Source organism: Polypterus senegalus, chromosome 5 (genome assembly GCF_016835505.1).
Source record: "Polypterus senegalus isolate Bchr_013 chromosome 5, ASM1683550v1, whole genome shotgun sequence".
Taxonomy (NCBI): Eukaryota; Metazoa; Chordata; class Cladistia; order Polypteriformes; family Polypteridae; genus Polypterus; species Polypterus senegalus.
In genome coordinates this window covers 76,370,664-76,385,380 of record NC_053158.1, presented here as the reverse complement: position 1 = coordinate 76,385,380, position 14,717 = coordinate 76,370,664, and the positions used below count along the sequence as shown (strand labels likewise).

At 40.9% G+C, this 14,717-nt stretch overlaps 1 protein-coding gene across 1 annotated transcript in view; it reads left to right on the top strand.

Annotated features, from left to right (window-relative positions):
* LOC120530376 (EMILIN-2-like) overlaps positions 1-14,717 on the top strand; it is a 103,111-nt gene that overhangs the window by 52,903 nt on the left and 35,491 nt on the right. Inside the window, exons 3-4 of the mRNA XM_039754841.1 lie at positions 6,551-6,726; positions 12,409-14,316. Of these exons, the coding sequence (XP_039610775.1) occupies positions 6,551-6,726; positions 12,409-14,316 (2,084 nt within the window). The remainder of the gene's footprint in view (positions 1-6,550; positions 6,727-12,408; positions 14,317-14,717) is intronic.

The window sequence follows — 14,717 nt, the reverse complement described above, 5'->3', positions numbered from 1 at the left end:
CTCTTGCTACTCTGTTTCTGATTTTTGCTCTGTTTAAATTGTATTTCTTTTCTTTCTTAGCTTTTTTTCTGACTCCTCTTCACCTAATCCTTAATTAGAACCTCCTTAAGTCTGCTTCTTTCACTGCAGTCTTAATGAGAGAGAGAGCTGCTCTAAACATCGGCAACTGTGGCAAAAACGGCCTCTAAGTAGAGCTAAGAGACAGTTTCAGAATGCAATTTACCCCCAGGCAGGGATGGAGTTGATCATACAGTTAGTTAATCATGGTCGTGTACTATAGACAATTCTGGAACTGGGGGCAAAGGTCGAATTCATTGTTGTTATAACTATCTCTTTGATTTGTAGTATTTTGCTTTCTTTTGTAAATGCCGTAATTTCCCCTTACCCCCTTGTTTGCTCTTTGTTCCCCTTTTATGTATTTTGCTAGACCCTTTTCCTATAATTATGTTTTCAGAGCCTTTAGGTGAGACCTGAACAGGCCTGTAAACCATTTGATTGCCTCAGTTCTTTGCTTATACATTAGATATTATGCTCATGTTGTGTTACCTGCCTTTTATCAATTCCTTTTGTCTTTTGGGTATTGGAAGTCCTTGTTTTGTTTTTCTGATTTTAAATTCTGCTGTCCACGCTCATTAAAATTGTTCCTCTTGAAAAATTGATTTTTAATTTGGTTCTTTAGAGTTATCTCTTTTGAGACAGGCTCCTGTTTTTTGTCCCTTTTATCTACTCTCTCTCTCTCTCTCTCTCTCTCTCTCTATATATATATATATATATATATAAAATCCTAAGCTTAAAAGTGCAACGATTTTGTGTCATGATTTTATGTGACATTTTTATGTCACATTTTTTGTCATGCTTTAAATCATGCTTATTTTAAAACCTACATATATGTGTTTGGTATCATTCTTTTCAGAATTTATTGAACTTTAATGTAAAGTTAGATTTTCAGATTCTAAATTATACACTAAAAAATATCAAGAACTCACGCCCGGGGCTGGAAATAAAAAGACAAAGAGTAGGACAGCTGCTGTACAGGCCTTTAAATGTTTGAAGTGCCATTGCGAGATGCAGATCATGTGACATGGCTCCAGCAGCTGATTGAGCAAATAGGAAGTAAAAAATGTTTCCCATTGTATAAGAGACGGTTTCGGAGGAGCGACCGCCTCTCCTTGGGCACCCCTTTCAGCCCCCCTCTTCACAATGCGAGCGGCAGAGATGCGAAGAGGTTGGTGCATAGCACAGGCTGGGGTGGTTGACGAGCGAAGCGAGCAGGGGTCGAACCCCTTAGTTTGTTAATAAAAGATTATCATTCATTTTGACCAGGAGTTTTACAGTTTCCTTCTCCTGTTTTGAGATTTTATAGGCTTTGGGCCCTCTCACCTGTGCAGGCTGTGAGCCTGCTTTTTGAGTTAAAGGGCCAGGCTTATTTTGTGACAGTGTGGCTTACCTGTGTTTGTCAGGCATGGCAGGAGTTCAAGCCTGAGTTTTCTGAAACTGGCTGTCACAGCAATACTGAAAGAATAACAGCTCCACCTGTCCTGAACATGCCATAACTAATAATACAGTTTAGTCATTACACTTGGAAAACTGTTTAGCTTTACAAATGGACGAATTAATTTTTGCATCCTTTATTTTCATTCTGTAAAACTAATGATGAAACTAACTTCATTTTTTACTACATCCATAGCATTTTTGATCCTGTCATGGTAGAAAAATTTGCAGTGCCAGCAAACAGAAACAAATTTCATTAGGATATTATTTGTCATAGAATATTTGGCAGTGAGGTGTTCAAGAGTAGAAACCTATAAGTGTCAGGGGAAATAGTTGTGAGGCAAATGCTTTGTTAGAACATCCACTATCTCTCTTTCTCCTCTTTCCCACTTTTGTTGTTTTTATCTGGACCACTTTTCCTGTTGCCAAGAAACTTGTGCTTTTAATTCTTCTTCCACCAAAAAGATGTCAAGCTTCTCCTAGACTCTCATCAGGACAAGAAATGTGTAACCATCAGTGAAACTACACCCCGGAACACCACTAAAATGGTCAGAGAGGTGGTGAAGTCCTACTCCCAATATGTCCAGTAGGACTGCAGGTTCAGTCCCTAAGGGTGTCATGCTACAGTTAGCCTTTGCAGAAATTGTATAGGGTTCTATCATATAATGGTTCAAGGATGCTGTAAATTGGATAAAGATGACGGTCATCTGTGCCCTAAAGCTCAAGCCAGATAATAGGCCTGATACCTCATGTCAAAAGGAACTGTGCCGCTGATGTCACTCCTTTCTCAGAGTAATTACTACAAAATTTCCCTCCTCTGATTCAGATATCTTCCTCTCATGTTCATTGTTGATGCTTATTCTGTTAGGGTTTGAGCTTTGGTTAGTAAACATTCTAAATGATGATAACGTTTCCTGGATTAAAATGAATCCTACTAGATCTCCTAATGGTAGATACTGCTATAAATTCTGTTCTAAGATTTTTCAGGAAAGAAAGACAAAAGCTTTGAGGTAAGGTAGTTATATTCAGTACTTATGTCACCAGAGAGTGGTAACGTGTTTCTTGTTAAGACATTGTTGAAATCAATTTTTCAGGCAGATTAGTGTTACAGTGGAATTAATATGTAATTAAGGTGATTTTGGGCTCTGACTCTTTGCTCAAAAGGATGGACATGGCTGTGGTGAATATGTATTTTAAGAATAGGGAGGAACATATGGTTACATACAAGAGTGGAGGAAGATGCACACAGATAGATTACATACTATGCAGAAGAGTCAATATGAAGGAGATTGAAGACCAAAGTGGTGACAGGGGAAAGTGTAGTTAAGCACCATAGGATGGTGGTCTGTAGGATGACATTGGAGATCAAGAAGAGGAAGAGAGTGAGGGCAGAGCCAAGGATCAAATGGTGGAAGTTGAAAAAGGAAGACTGCATGGTTGAGTTTAGGGAGAAGGTGAGACAGGCACTGGGTGGTAGTGAAGAGTGAACAGACAGCTGGGAAACTACAGCAGATGTAGTAAGGGTGAAAGAAAGAAGGGTGCTTGGCATGACATCTGGACAGAGGAAGGAGGAAAAGGAAACCTGGTAGTGGAATGGGGAAGTAGAGGAGAGTATACAGAGGAAGAGGATGGCAAAGAAGAAGTGAGATAGTCAGAGAGATGCAGAAAGTAGACAAGCGTACAAGGAGATAAGGTGCAAGGTGAAGAGAGAGGTGGCAAAGGCTAAAGAAAAGGCGTAAGATGAGTTGTATGAGATGTTGGACACTAAAGAGGGAGATAAGGACCTGTACCGATTGTCTAGACAGAGGGACCGAGCTGGGAAAGATGTGCCGTAGGTTAGGGTGATAAAGGATAAAGATGGAAATGTACTCACAAGCGAGGAAAGTGTGTTGAGCAGATGAAAAGAGTACTTTGAAAGGCTTATGAATGAAAAGAACCAGAGAAAGAAGAGGTTGGATGACGTGGAGATAATGAATCAGGAAATGCAATGGATTAGCAAGGAGGAAGTAAGGACAGCTATGAAGAGGATGAAGAATGGAAAAGCCGTTGGTCCAGATGACATACCTGAAAGCATGGAAGTGTTTAGGAGAGATGGCAGTGGAGTTTTTAACCAGATTGTTTAATGGAATCTTGGAAAGTGAGAGAATGCCTGAGGAATGAAGAAGAAGTGTACTGGTGCCAATATTTAAGAATAAGGGGGATGTGCAGGACTGTAGTAACTACAGGGGGATAAAATTGATGAACCAAAACATGAAGTTATGGGAAAGAGTAATGGAAGCTAGGTTAAGAAGTGAGGTGATGGTTAGTGAGCAGCAGTATGGTTTCATGCCAAGAAAGAGCACTACAGATACAATGTTTGCTCTGAGGGTGTTGATGGAGAAGTATAGAGAAGGCCAGAAGGAGTTGCATTGCGTCTTTGTGGACCTGGAGAAAGCATATGACAGGGTGCCTCAAGAGGAGTTGTGGTATTGTATGAGGAAATCAGGAGTGGCAGAGAAGTATGTAAGAGTTGTACAGGATATGTACAAGGGAAGTGTGACAGTGGTGAAGTCTGCGGTAGGAGTGACGGATGCATTCAAAGTGGATATGGGATTACATTAGGGATCGGCTCTGAGCCCTTTCTTATTTGCAATGGTGATGGACAGGTTGACAGATGAGATTAGACAGGAGTACCCTTGAACTATGATGTTTGCTGATGACATTGTAATATGTAGCGATAGTAGTGAGCAGGTTGAGGAGACCCTGGAGAGGTGGAGATATGCTCTAGAGAGGAGAGAACTGAAGGCCAGTAGGAACAAGACAGAATGCATGTGTGTAAATGAGAGGGAGGTCAGTAGAATGATGAGTATGCAGGGAGTAGAGTTGGTGAAGGTGGATGAATTTAAATACTTGGGATCAACAGTACAGAGTAATGGGGATTGAGGAAGAGAGGTGAAAAAGAGAGTGCAGGCAGGGAGGAATGGGTGGAGAAGAGTGTCAGGAGTGATTTGTGATAGACGGATATCAGCAAGACAGAAAGGGAAGGTCTACAGGACGGTAGTGAGACCGGCGATGTTATATGGGTTGGAGATGGTGGCACTGACCAGAAAGCAGGAGACAAAGGTGGCAGAGTTAAAGATGCTAAGATTTGCATTCGGTGTGACAAGGAGGGACAGGATTAGAAATGAATACATTAGCGGGTCAGCTCAAGTTGGACTGTTGGGAGACAAAGTCAGAGAGGCGAGATTGCATTGGCTTAGACATGTGCAGAGGAGAGATGCTGAGTATATTGGGAGAAGGATGCTAAGGATAGAGCTGCCAGGGAAGAGGAAAAGAGGAAGGCCTAAGAGAAGGTTTATGGATGTGGTGAGAAAGGACATGTAGGTGATGGGTGTAACAGAACAAGATGCAGAGGACAGAAAGATATGGAAGAAGATGATTTGATGTGGCAACCCCTAATGGGAGCAGCCAAAAGAAGAAGAAGAAGACTCTTTGCTCATTGGCTACAGGCCAGTACATATGCTTTGTGCTGACAGTATATTCTTTGGTGGTTGAGGGTGTTTACTTCATCTGAAGGATATTTTACAGAATATAGGCAATTATGGATTAAGCAATGGAAGGCCTTTTCTCTTCAAAAATTGTCTTACTTTGGTTTATTCCCACATGGGTTGTCTGGTAGCTCTCCATTGGTTTGAATGGATTAATAGATTGGTGCACAATCTGAAGTTGGTTCCTACCTTGCATTCAACACACTAGGGATACATTCTGATTTCTTTTGGTCGCATACTGGAATGAACAACTTCAGGAAATTAATGAATGCAGCATGGTAACACAATGGTTTATACTGTTGTTTCGAGACTGGCCTCACTGGTCATTGTGCCTGTGTTGGTTTTCCTGTACTCCAGATCCCTCTGTGAATGTAAAACATAAACAGATGTAAGCAGAGTTGGGGTCTTGGCTTGGAATGTTTAATTGCCATAGGGGAAAGGAAAAAACAGCAAAATGAAACAAAGAAAGAAAGGCTTGTGGTTTTTCAGGAAGAGGGTAGCCTGTCTTTAGGGAAGATGAGACTCTGATTGACAGCATTCTGCTCTTCATGAACTGCAGGTTGATTTGAATTCTGATATCTGTTGATGGAGGCTATTTTACAGAGGTGTAGACATTTAGGTCCGAGGTTTAAGGGTAGAAAAGGAAGGCATATTATATTCTGTGCCACACCTCTTACCTTCCTTATGTGTCCTTTTAAAGCAACAATATCAAGGCACCAACCAGAGCCAAGTGTTTCACACACCCATCCTAAAGAGGTTCTGTTCGGTTGCTCCAAACAGGCCCAGGTTAGTCAATATACATGAGGGAGGCCCTGTACTGGATTGGCCTGGCACCCAATGTGACTTACTGCTTGTGACGAATGGCGTAAAAACTGGCCTAGCATTACAGCATGTTCAAAGAATGTAAGAAGGCTTTTTTCCTTTTTGGATTTTCTGATTAGTTTCTAAAGCAACAGAACAACAAAGACACAATCTGTAGAACTAAACATCAATCAGACTGTCCCATTCCCTGTTGTTTCATTTAAGGGGGCAGTGTAGGAGAGATTATAGTGATTATTGTGATCAGGCTGCTCAGCTCACAGCCACCTATTAAGGACAGCTGCAGCAGGGGAAACTGAATGTGGTGCTCAGTGATTTTGAGCCTCCCAATTGCTTTTCAGGGGGACATTTGTGGTACAAGGAGATGCTAAAAGCAGTAAATACAATATAAGGAAAAATGTACAGGGTTCACCCACTACAGCATGGTAAGTATGTACAAGATTATGAAAATCATTGGCAGAATGAAGTGTGATAAGCCATCTGCTGCTTTACGGTGCAGCTTATTTTTGATCTGTGGTGGGTGTTTGCTGCCTCATGCGCTGTCCTGTTGACTTTGCTCTGTGTTTCAATTTCTTAATCTCAATGTGTTCCCTTGCTGTTTTCAGAGTAAATGAGCTGAAGGTGCTCTATATCTGAAACCCCAATTGCACTAAGTGAAGTGTTGTTGATGATCAGCAGTCCACTTATGTTAAATTTGTTCATTTCTTTTTCAGATATCGCACCCACATCACACCTATTTACAAAATAGCTTACAAGACGGTGACTGAACTGGAATGGAGATGTTGCCCAGGTTATAAAGGTATCGACTGCTCAGAGAGCAAAGAAGCTCCACCAAGACCAGCAGTCCGTGGCCCACATTCATCCACAACATCAGAAGAAGACAAAGAAAGTAAGATGGAGTGTATTATTCTGTAAACATGGACAGCCTCCTAGGGATAGGGTGATGGGAAAAACCAAGATGACTGGAGGTCAAATGAATACTATTGTAATTTTGGCACACAATTAGTTAACAATGTTGCCGTATAGCAAGTAACACACAAGAACTCTGACAAATGAGAGGAGTTCATTCAGTCCATCAGGCTTGTTTGTTTAGCTGATAGCTAACCTGCTCCAACAACTCATCCAGATACTTCATTAGGGTGGTTAATGTGTCTACTTCAACTCCCCAGCTTGGTAGCTTGTTCCAGATTCCCGCAACAGCGTGAGTAAAGAAGTACTTCCTGGCTTCAGTCCTAATTGCATTTCCTCAACGCAATGGTTAGCACTCCTCACTCATGAAGCTGGCATTGTGGGATTGAATCCTGTGCCCAGTCATTGTCCATGTTTAGTTTGCATGTTCTTCCATTGTGTTTTTGGCTTTCCTTTCATATCCTTGAAGCATGCAGATTAGGTTCATAGACAACTTTAAATTAGAACTAGAGGGCTATGCACGTTATGGAGCCCTGCAATGGCTTGGCTTCCTTTTCGTGTTTTTTTTTCTGTATTGTCACATATACAGCTTGTGTAGACTCTAGGTTTAAGAGCATTGTTTTCATGAGAACTACAATGGTGGTGCTTGTTTAGCTGTTTGGCAATGAACCATTGATTATCACGATGCGGGTTGTAGTCTCAGTGCTCTCACTCGGAAGTTTTAAAAAATCAGATTCTTTGTTTTCCTGATTTACCCAAAGAATATGAACATTTATAAATGAGAAGCTGCACTGGTGCAGGCTCTCCCTGTGTCTGTGTGCCTCAGTTCTAGAGACAGAGCAAGTGTTTCAAAGAAGACAGCATTCGTTTACTCACTGAATGCTGTTTAGGGTTGTGGGACGGCCACAGTCTATCCCTGCAGTTTACCACAGGGTCCAACCAGCCTCACACAGCCCCATTTTAGACTTGCCAGTTAATCTAACTTGCACATCTTTGGGAATGAATATACAGTTCAGTGTACAGTTGCAATAAAAAGAAAGTAAACCCTTTGGAATTACCTGGATTTCTGCATTAATTACAAATGAAATATGGTTTAATCTACATCTGTGCCACAATTACAGACAAACACAATCTGACCAAAGTAATGACACACAAACAGTTGTACTTTTCATGTCTTTTTTGAGCACATTGAGTAATTATTCACAGTACAGGCTGGAAAAAGTAAATGGAACCTTCATTTTAATAACTTGTAGGTCCTGCTTTAGTTTCAACAACCAACACTAAATATTTCATGTAGCTGCTTATTAGACTTCCACAATTTTAAGGATGAATTTTGGACAATTCCTCCTTACAAATCTGTTTCAGTTAATCAATACTGGGTTCTCTTGATTGCACAACCCTTTTGAGGTCATGCCAAAACTTCTCAATTGGGTTAAGGTCAGGACTCAGACTTGGCAATTCCAAAGCACAACTCTTCTTCTTTATCAGCCATTTGAGCTGGGGTGCTTTGGGTCATTGTCTTGTTGCATCTCCAAATCAGGCCATGAGACAGCAAAGCAGGCCCCAACCCTGATGCTTCCTCCACCATGATTCACTGTTGGGATGAGGTTTTATTGTTGATGTACAGTGAGGATCTTAGATGAAGATCAGAACATATTTTATTAGTAATCCATGAAGAAATCCAGATAATTCCAAAGGGTGCACTTATTTGTCTTGCAGGTGTAAGTACCTGGTAGGTGAATGATTCAAACCAGGGATGACAGATCTGTGACTGAGCCCCCACCATGTTACCATGACACTCTTTTTCAAAGAAGAGCACAATATAAAAAAAGAAATTGAGTTGATTTGAATTCATGAAAGAACAGCATAGTCTTGTGTGGTGCTTTCTTCACTAATTAAGAGTCTTGGTGTTAAAGTCTTGGCCATTTGGCCCTTCCATGTTCTCCCTTTGTCTGTGTGAGTTTTCCTTGAGTTGTCGAACATTCTCTGTATTCCAAAAACGTGTGTGTTTCATTAATTGGAGATCCTACATTGGGCTATTAAGAGGAACACTGATGAGAAAGGCTTTGATGAACTGGCAAGGCCTGAATTGTTTATGCTACAACACCCCAACTGCAGAGACCCGGGTTCAATTCCTGGCTTCTTCACTCTCTGTGTGGATTTTTCAAATCCTCATCATGTTTGGGTTTTCTCTGCTGCTTCAGTTTCTTACTACATTCCAAATGATACACGTATAAGGTGAATTTTGCACTTTATAACTGAATCTGCAAATATGACTGTGATAGATTTGGGCCTATCTGTGAGATATCCAACCATCACGTAAAGTGCTTATTTTCTAAATGTTGTTTCGTCATGAGGTGAGGTGCATTGGCAATTCTAAATTGTCCCTAGTGTGTGCTTGGTGTATGGGGGTGTGTTTGTGCCCTGCCCAGGGTTTGTTTCCTGCCTTGTGCCCTGTGTTGGCTGGGATTGACTCCAGCAGACCCCCATGACACTGTAGTTAGGATATAGCGGGTTGGATAATGGATGGATGGATGGATGTTTTGTCATGACGCTAACTAGGAGCTGTCTGTTAAAGCATTTTTAAGACTTTAGTGTCACATTTGTCCTACTGTTCCACTGGCCACAGTTATAGGTCACCCAGTATGGTGCATTGTTAAAAGGGAACTGTATTTAGTTATTTTATTAAAGAGAAATACAACTGGTACAAATGCTGGCACGCCATTGTTGTGAAAAACTGATTATCTTTTAAAAGAATAAGGTTCAAGGCAGGACTCTGACCTAGACGATGGGTCATCCGATTGCACAGCATACTCACACTCACTCCTTCCCAGCCAGTGTAACCTTGCCAGTCAACTTAACAGTGCATTTTTAAGAGAGGAGACCCAAGTGCTGAGGGAAAAGCTTATTGGAGATCCAAGTGCTATGAGCTGGTAGTGCAACTCATAATGTAACAATGCCACAACTGAACACATGATCCATCCATCCATTTATTCATTGTCCAAGCTCTCCAAAATCTGGAGTTTATCCCAACAGCTCAGTCTTAAGAGTAGGATGCCAGGTAATAGCAAGGCAAAGTCACACTCATCTACAGCCACTAATACCAGGCTGGCCAGTTTAGAGTAGCCAGTGAGTCAATCGTGGCCTTCTCACCAAAGTGGGAGAAAACTGGAGTTTTCAGATGAAACATACAGGGAATGGGCAAAGTAAATACAGATGGCTACAGGGTTTAGGATTTGAACACCGGACTCTGCAGCTCTTAGGAAGAAGCACTGACTACTGCACCTCAATGTTGCCTTAGTCAGAAATCAAAATTGTGATTGCATTCACTACACTCTTGGCACGCAGACTTATTCTGATAAACTGGAAGAACCCAAACTCTCCTCTTTTAAGTCAGTGGGAAACTGATGTGTTATATTATTTGAAATTGGAAAAAATCAAATACTCAGTTAGAGGATCTGTACAGACTTTTTTCAAAACATGGCAGGATCTAATCAGTAATATTTTAAAATAAGTTTATAAAGCACAGAGAATTTATTAATTTAGGTATGTTTACAAGCCTTAAATTTTACGCTGTTTGGCTTGCTCTCTCTCAGGGGTGGGGATCGATCTGTTCTTAACTCAATTTTTCTTTTTGTAAAAACTTGATTGCTTTGTATTGATTGTAATAAAATTAATAATAATAATAAAAAAATCATAATCTTCAAAAATGGATACCACAGATGACAGAAACCATAACCTGTAAAGAAAGTCAACCATTTTACAGTATCTGTGTCAACCTAATGAAAATAGAGATACTTTTTTTGGCATCCTTGCCTGGTACAAAAGTGCCAAAACAGCTTCTTTATCAAAATATTAGGTACATTAATAATAGAAAAACCATATAAAGATATATGAAGAGCAGAAGAAAATAATCTATCAAATCAAAAAACCCTGGCTGCCACCCTGGGCCTAGATGCACATGTTCTGGACCCTGTCTACCAAATAGGTTGACTTGTCCACCTGTCTATCATCCAAACATTGTGTGATACTTTCATAGATGCCATATCCCATTTACATCCAAACATCTGACTACCCTGCAAGTTCAGCTTTTGCATCCTACTCATTTGACAACTTAAAGCTGAAATGGTTAATGGTGGCAAGGGCTTTATATTCCAGTCTGGGAGTAATTCTGGGGCAATCTCCAGAACAGGCAATAGGCAGAAAGGACCTGTGGCATAACCTCCTTGCAGCCCCACATCTCCCTGTTCTCACAATCTCCATATACACATCTAAAGGACCATGCACTCTTAGTGACCTGACCTATCCTGTATACCAACTGTACCACATGACCACTTTCTAATAACTCCTGCCTTTTTGGGGACATTTTCTCAGTTCACTCCTGGTCCCCATATCCACCTTCTCATAAGAAGTCTAAGCTGATATCTTCTGAATTACCTGACCCCAACTTCCTAGAGAAGCATTGCATGCTTGCTCCCAGAATTGCTCCCACCTAGTGCTCTGCAATAGTATCCTCCTTATGCACAGAGCCTACTGCCCTGTCTGCTGTCTACCAGCACTGGTGTACTTTCCCATCACCATTGTAGATTCTTCTCCCATATGGGTTTGGCTATGTCACCATTCCATTCTGCCTTTTTATGCCACTTTCTTTGTGGCACCACCCTGGCAGATTAGGACCCCATTACAATAGTTTAAAAATGATGAGACTGCATGTTCTGTCAATATGATGGGAAATTAATTTTTATAGTTTCCCAGAATGGATTATTTCTTCAATGCATTTTCTTTTCTCCTTTCATTAATTTCTGTCAAAAGGCGTACATGAACAAACTGGTGTCAATACTCCATCCAACCATTTTGTAAAAATCTTATCCAGTTCAGGATCTCAGGAAGCCAGTGCCTATCCTGGCAGCACTGGCCACAATATGAAAGACGCCTGACAGGGTACACTCAATGTGCCAAAAAAACTTAAATGATGTATGTTTCAATGATTACATTTGTGTCTTTCTAAATGAAAATTTATATTTTAAAAGCAGAATTAATAATGGCACACCCTAATCCACCCATATTACGTTTTGCATCTGGACAGATCTTCTTAACGCCCGTGTTGTGGCCTTGATGACTTTGAAGGCTTGGTCAGGTCTCACTGTGTTTACCACCACCAGTTTACTCCCAATTACTGAAGAGCATAACATCATTCCCTTGCCTCACCCTTAGTGGCACGTTTTTCCCAAGCTGCACATCTACCTCCTCCCTTTCTCAGTGTGCCAAACACTGTGGCTTGCTGTGCTTTATTTTAGAGCATCACTGGCATAAAGGACATGCCAATTCACTCAAGCCTCCATCCTTCCATCTTCTTCCTTGAGTATCTTTCTAACACAGTCATTATTAATTTTTCATAGAATGCATTTCTGTGAAAAGTAAAATATGCAGTACACTTGTCAGAATCTGTCATGCTTCAGATTCAAAGATTTCATTAAGCAGTATCAAAAATTGGCTTCTATTTAATAAACTGTTGAGAATAAAGACAAGCTGCCATATTTGGTCCTCAGGGCCAAGATTAAGAAATGATGGTAGTGACTTCAGCAGGACAAATAGCAGTATAATTTGTAAATTCTTGTTTTATTTATTAATTAATCAATTTATTTATTTATTTATTTTACAGAGCCCACTTTAAATGTTGAACCCCAGAGCAATCAAGGAGAAAAAATCCGCGTCCTTGAGGAAGAGGTTCACCGTTTAACACAGACAGTGTTGGACCTGCAGTCTGCCATGACAGGAATTAATGATAACCTAAGGGTGAACATTCAAGAAGATACCAGTAAAATGTTAGTAACACTACTGAACAATTTGAGGGGTCCAGACAGTGCATTGGGTGGAGGAACAGAAAGCATTAACGTCCAAGGTTTTGGATACGGCAAGGAAAGAGAAGAACTCGATGAGATCCTGACTTCTTTAAATGATGTGAGGGACACCCTGAAGAGCAAAAGCGAAATGCTTGATGATCTAAATGGCAAGGTGAACGGCCATGAGGGTCAACTAAAACATCTGATGGAATCAGCTCAAGAAGTGCACGGAACTGTTTCATCCTTCGACATTTACAAAGCTTACATTGACAGCAAATTTGATGCACTGCGTGATGAAATGCTGGAAGGAATCGAGACAAAGATGGGTGATCTGAAGAATTCGTGTGAGTATAAAATTCTTTCTGTTCAACAGCAGTGTGAAGACCAGGAGAGCAGCTACAATGGGCTTGTGGAATTGTTAGATGTTAAGGAGGCAGATTTTAAAAAAGAAATAGACGATCTGAAGTCAGAGATGCAAACACTTAATGGGGCTCAGAAGGCAAACTGTTGTGCATCAGTGCTCCAACCTGGTGAAAATCTGAGTGACTTAAACAAAAAAATTGAAAGAGTAGCTGAAGCCAACCAAGCCCTCAATGCAAGAATGGACAATGAATTAGTGCGCTTTTCAACTCTCCACCTGGAGGACATTTTTGGTGAGCGGCTGGAAGATCTTGAGTCTAGAATTAACGTCACAGAAAAAAATGCGGAAGTGCACTGCATTTACATAGAAGATAAACTTGTCAAATACATTAAGGAAGAGGTTGATGATCTCAGGGACTTGCTTGACCAACGACTTAAAACTGCAGAAGAGCAGTACAACAACCTACTGGTTGGAATAAACAACAGCACTGTCAGTGGGCTAGATATTGATATGGCTTTGACATTGCAGAATGAGATGATCTCAAGTAAAGACCTCATTAGCAGTGAGATGGAAAAGATACAGAGCAGGCTTAATGGACTGGAGACCCTCTGTATGAATGGGTGCAAGTCAAACGCCAAAGACATGGAGAATGTCCTGAGAGGCTTCAATCAGAGTTTAAATGATCTGCAGCTGAGAAATGAAGCCAATGCTGCCATGATACAGACACTGGGTGACACTGTCCAGAAGGACCTGGGTTTACTTCGGCATAATACTCAGATGGCTCGCAATATACAGACTGACCTTGTGACCTCCTTGCAAGGGGATGTCGGCATCTTGAGAGGTACCATCGAAGACTTAGGAGATGCTATAATTCAATACAGGGAGGATCTATTGCTTATTAACTCTACCTGTGGCCTGAATGAGCAGACCTGCATGGAGAAGTTTGATAAAAAACTGGAAGTCTTAGACAATCGGTTGTCTGATATACTAATAAATGAGAGTCAGATCAATGATCTGAAAGACAAGCTGAGCCAACTTAGCTCTCAAGTTACAGCAGAGCTCAGTCAGTGCAAAGAAAACACCCAAGGCATACAAAAGGAGGTGTCAAATGTGGACAATAGGGTGTCTAATGTGGAGAATATGTGCACTAAACTGGATGGAATATCAGGAAGCTTGCAGCGCATCAAAGAAGGCCTCAACAAACATGTCACAAGTCTGTGGACCTGTGTGCACCAGATCAATGGCACTTTGAGATCCCACAGCAAGGACATTTCAGGAATCAAGGATTCGGTCCTGAAGTTTCAAGCAGAGGTCTCTGGAATCGCTAACAACATTAAGGAGCTCATTGAAAGTCCAAGCGTTTCAGGTATGTCCAGCCTTTAATTGTGAGGCATTAAGTATGTATCTCACACATTCCGTCGTTTAGGTGTTTGGGTTTTAGCTTGGTGGGTCAAACTTAGATTTTTGAAGGAAACAAATTCACCTCAAAACTGAAAGTTACACAGGGCTCCAGGTCTTAGCATTGCATAATGCAACTGCCATTACTGGATTCCTGAAGGAGTGAAATTTAGGAGAATCCTTGAGTGCAGGCCTTTTAAGCTCCTCGTTGCACATGAATGAAATGTGTAACATGATGCAGAAGGAAGAATCTGCAATGAAACCAGATGTATTAGTGTCTTTATTGTTTTGACATTAGTAGCATTTTTAAAGAAATTCATATACTGTACTTTCCAAACATTTCATACTGTGGTGGAATCAATTGCATTT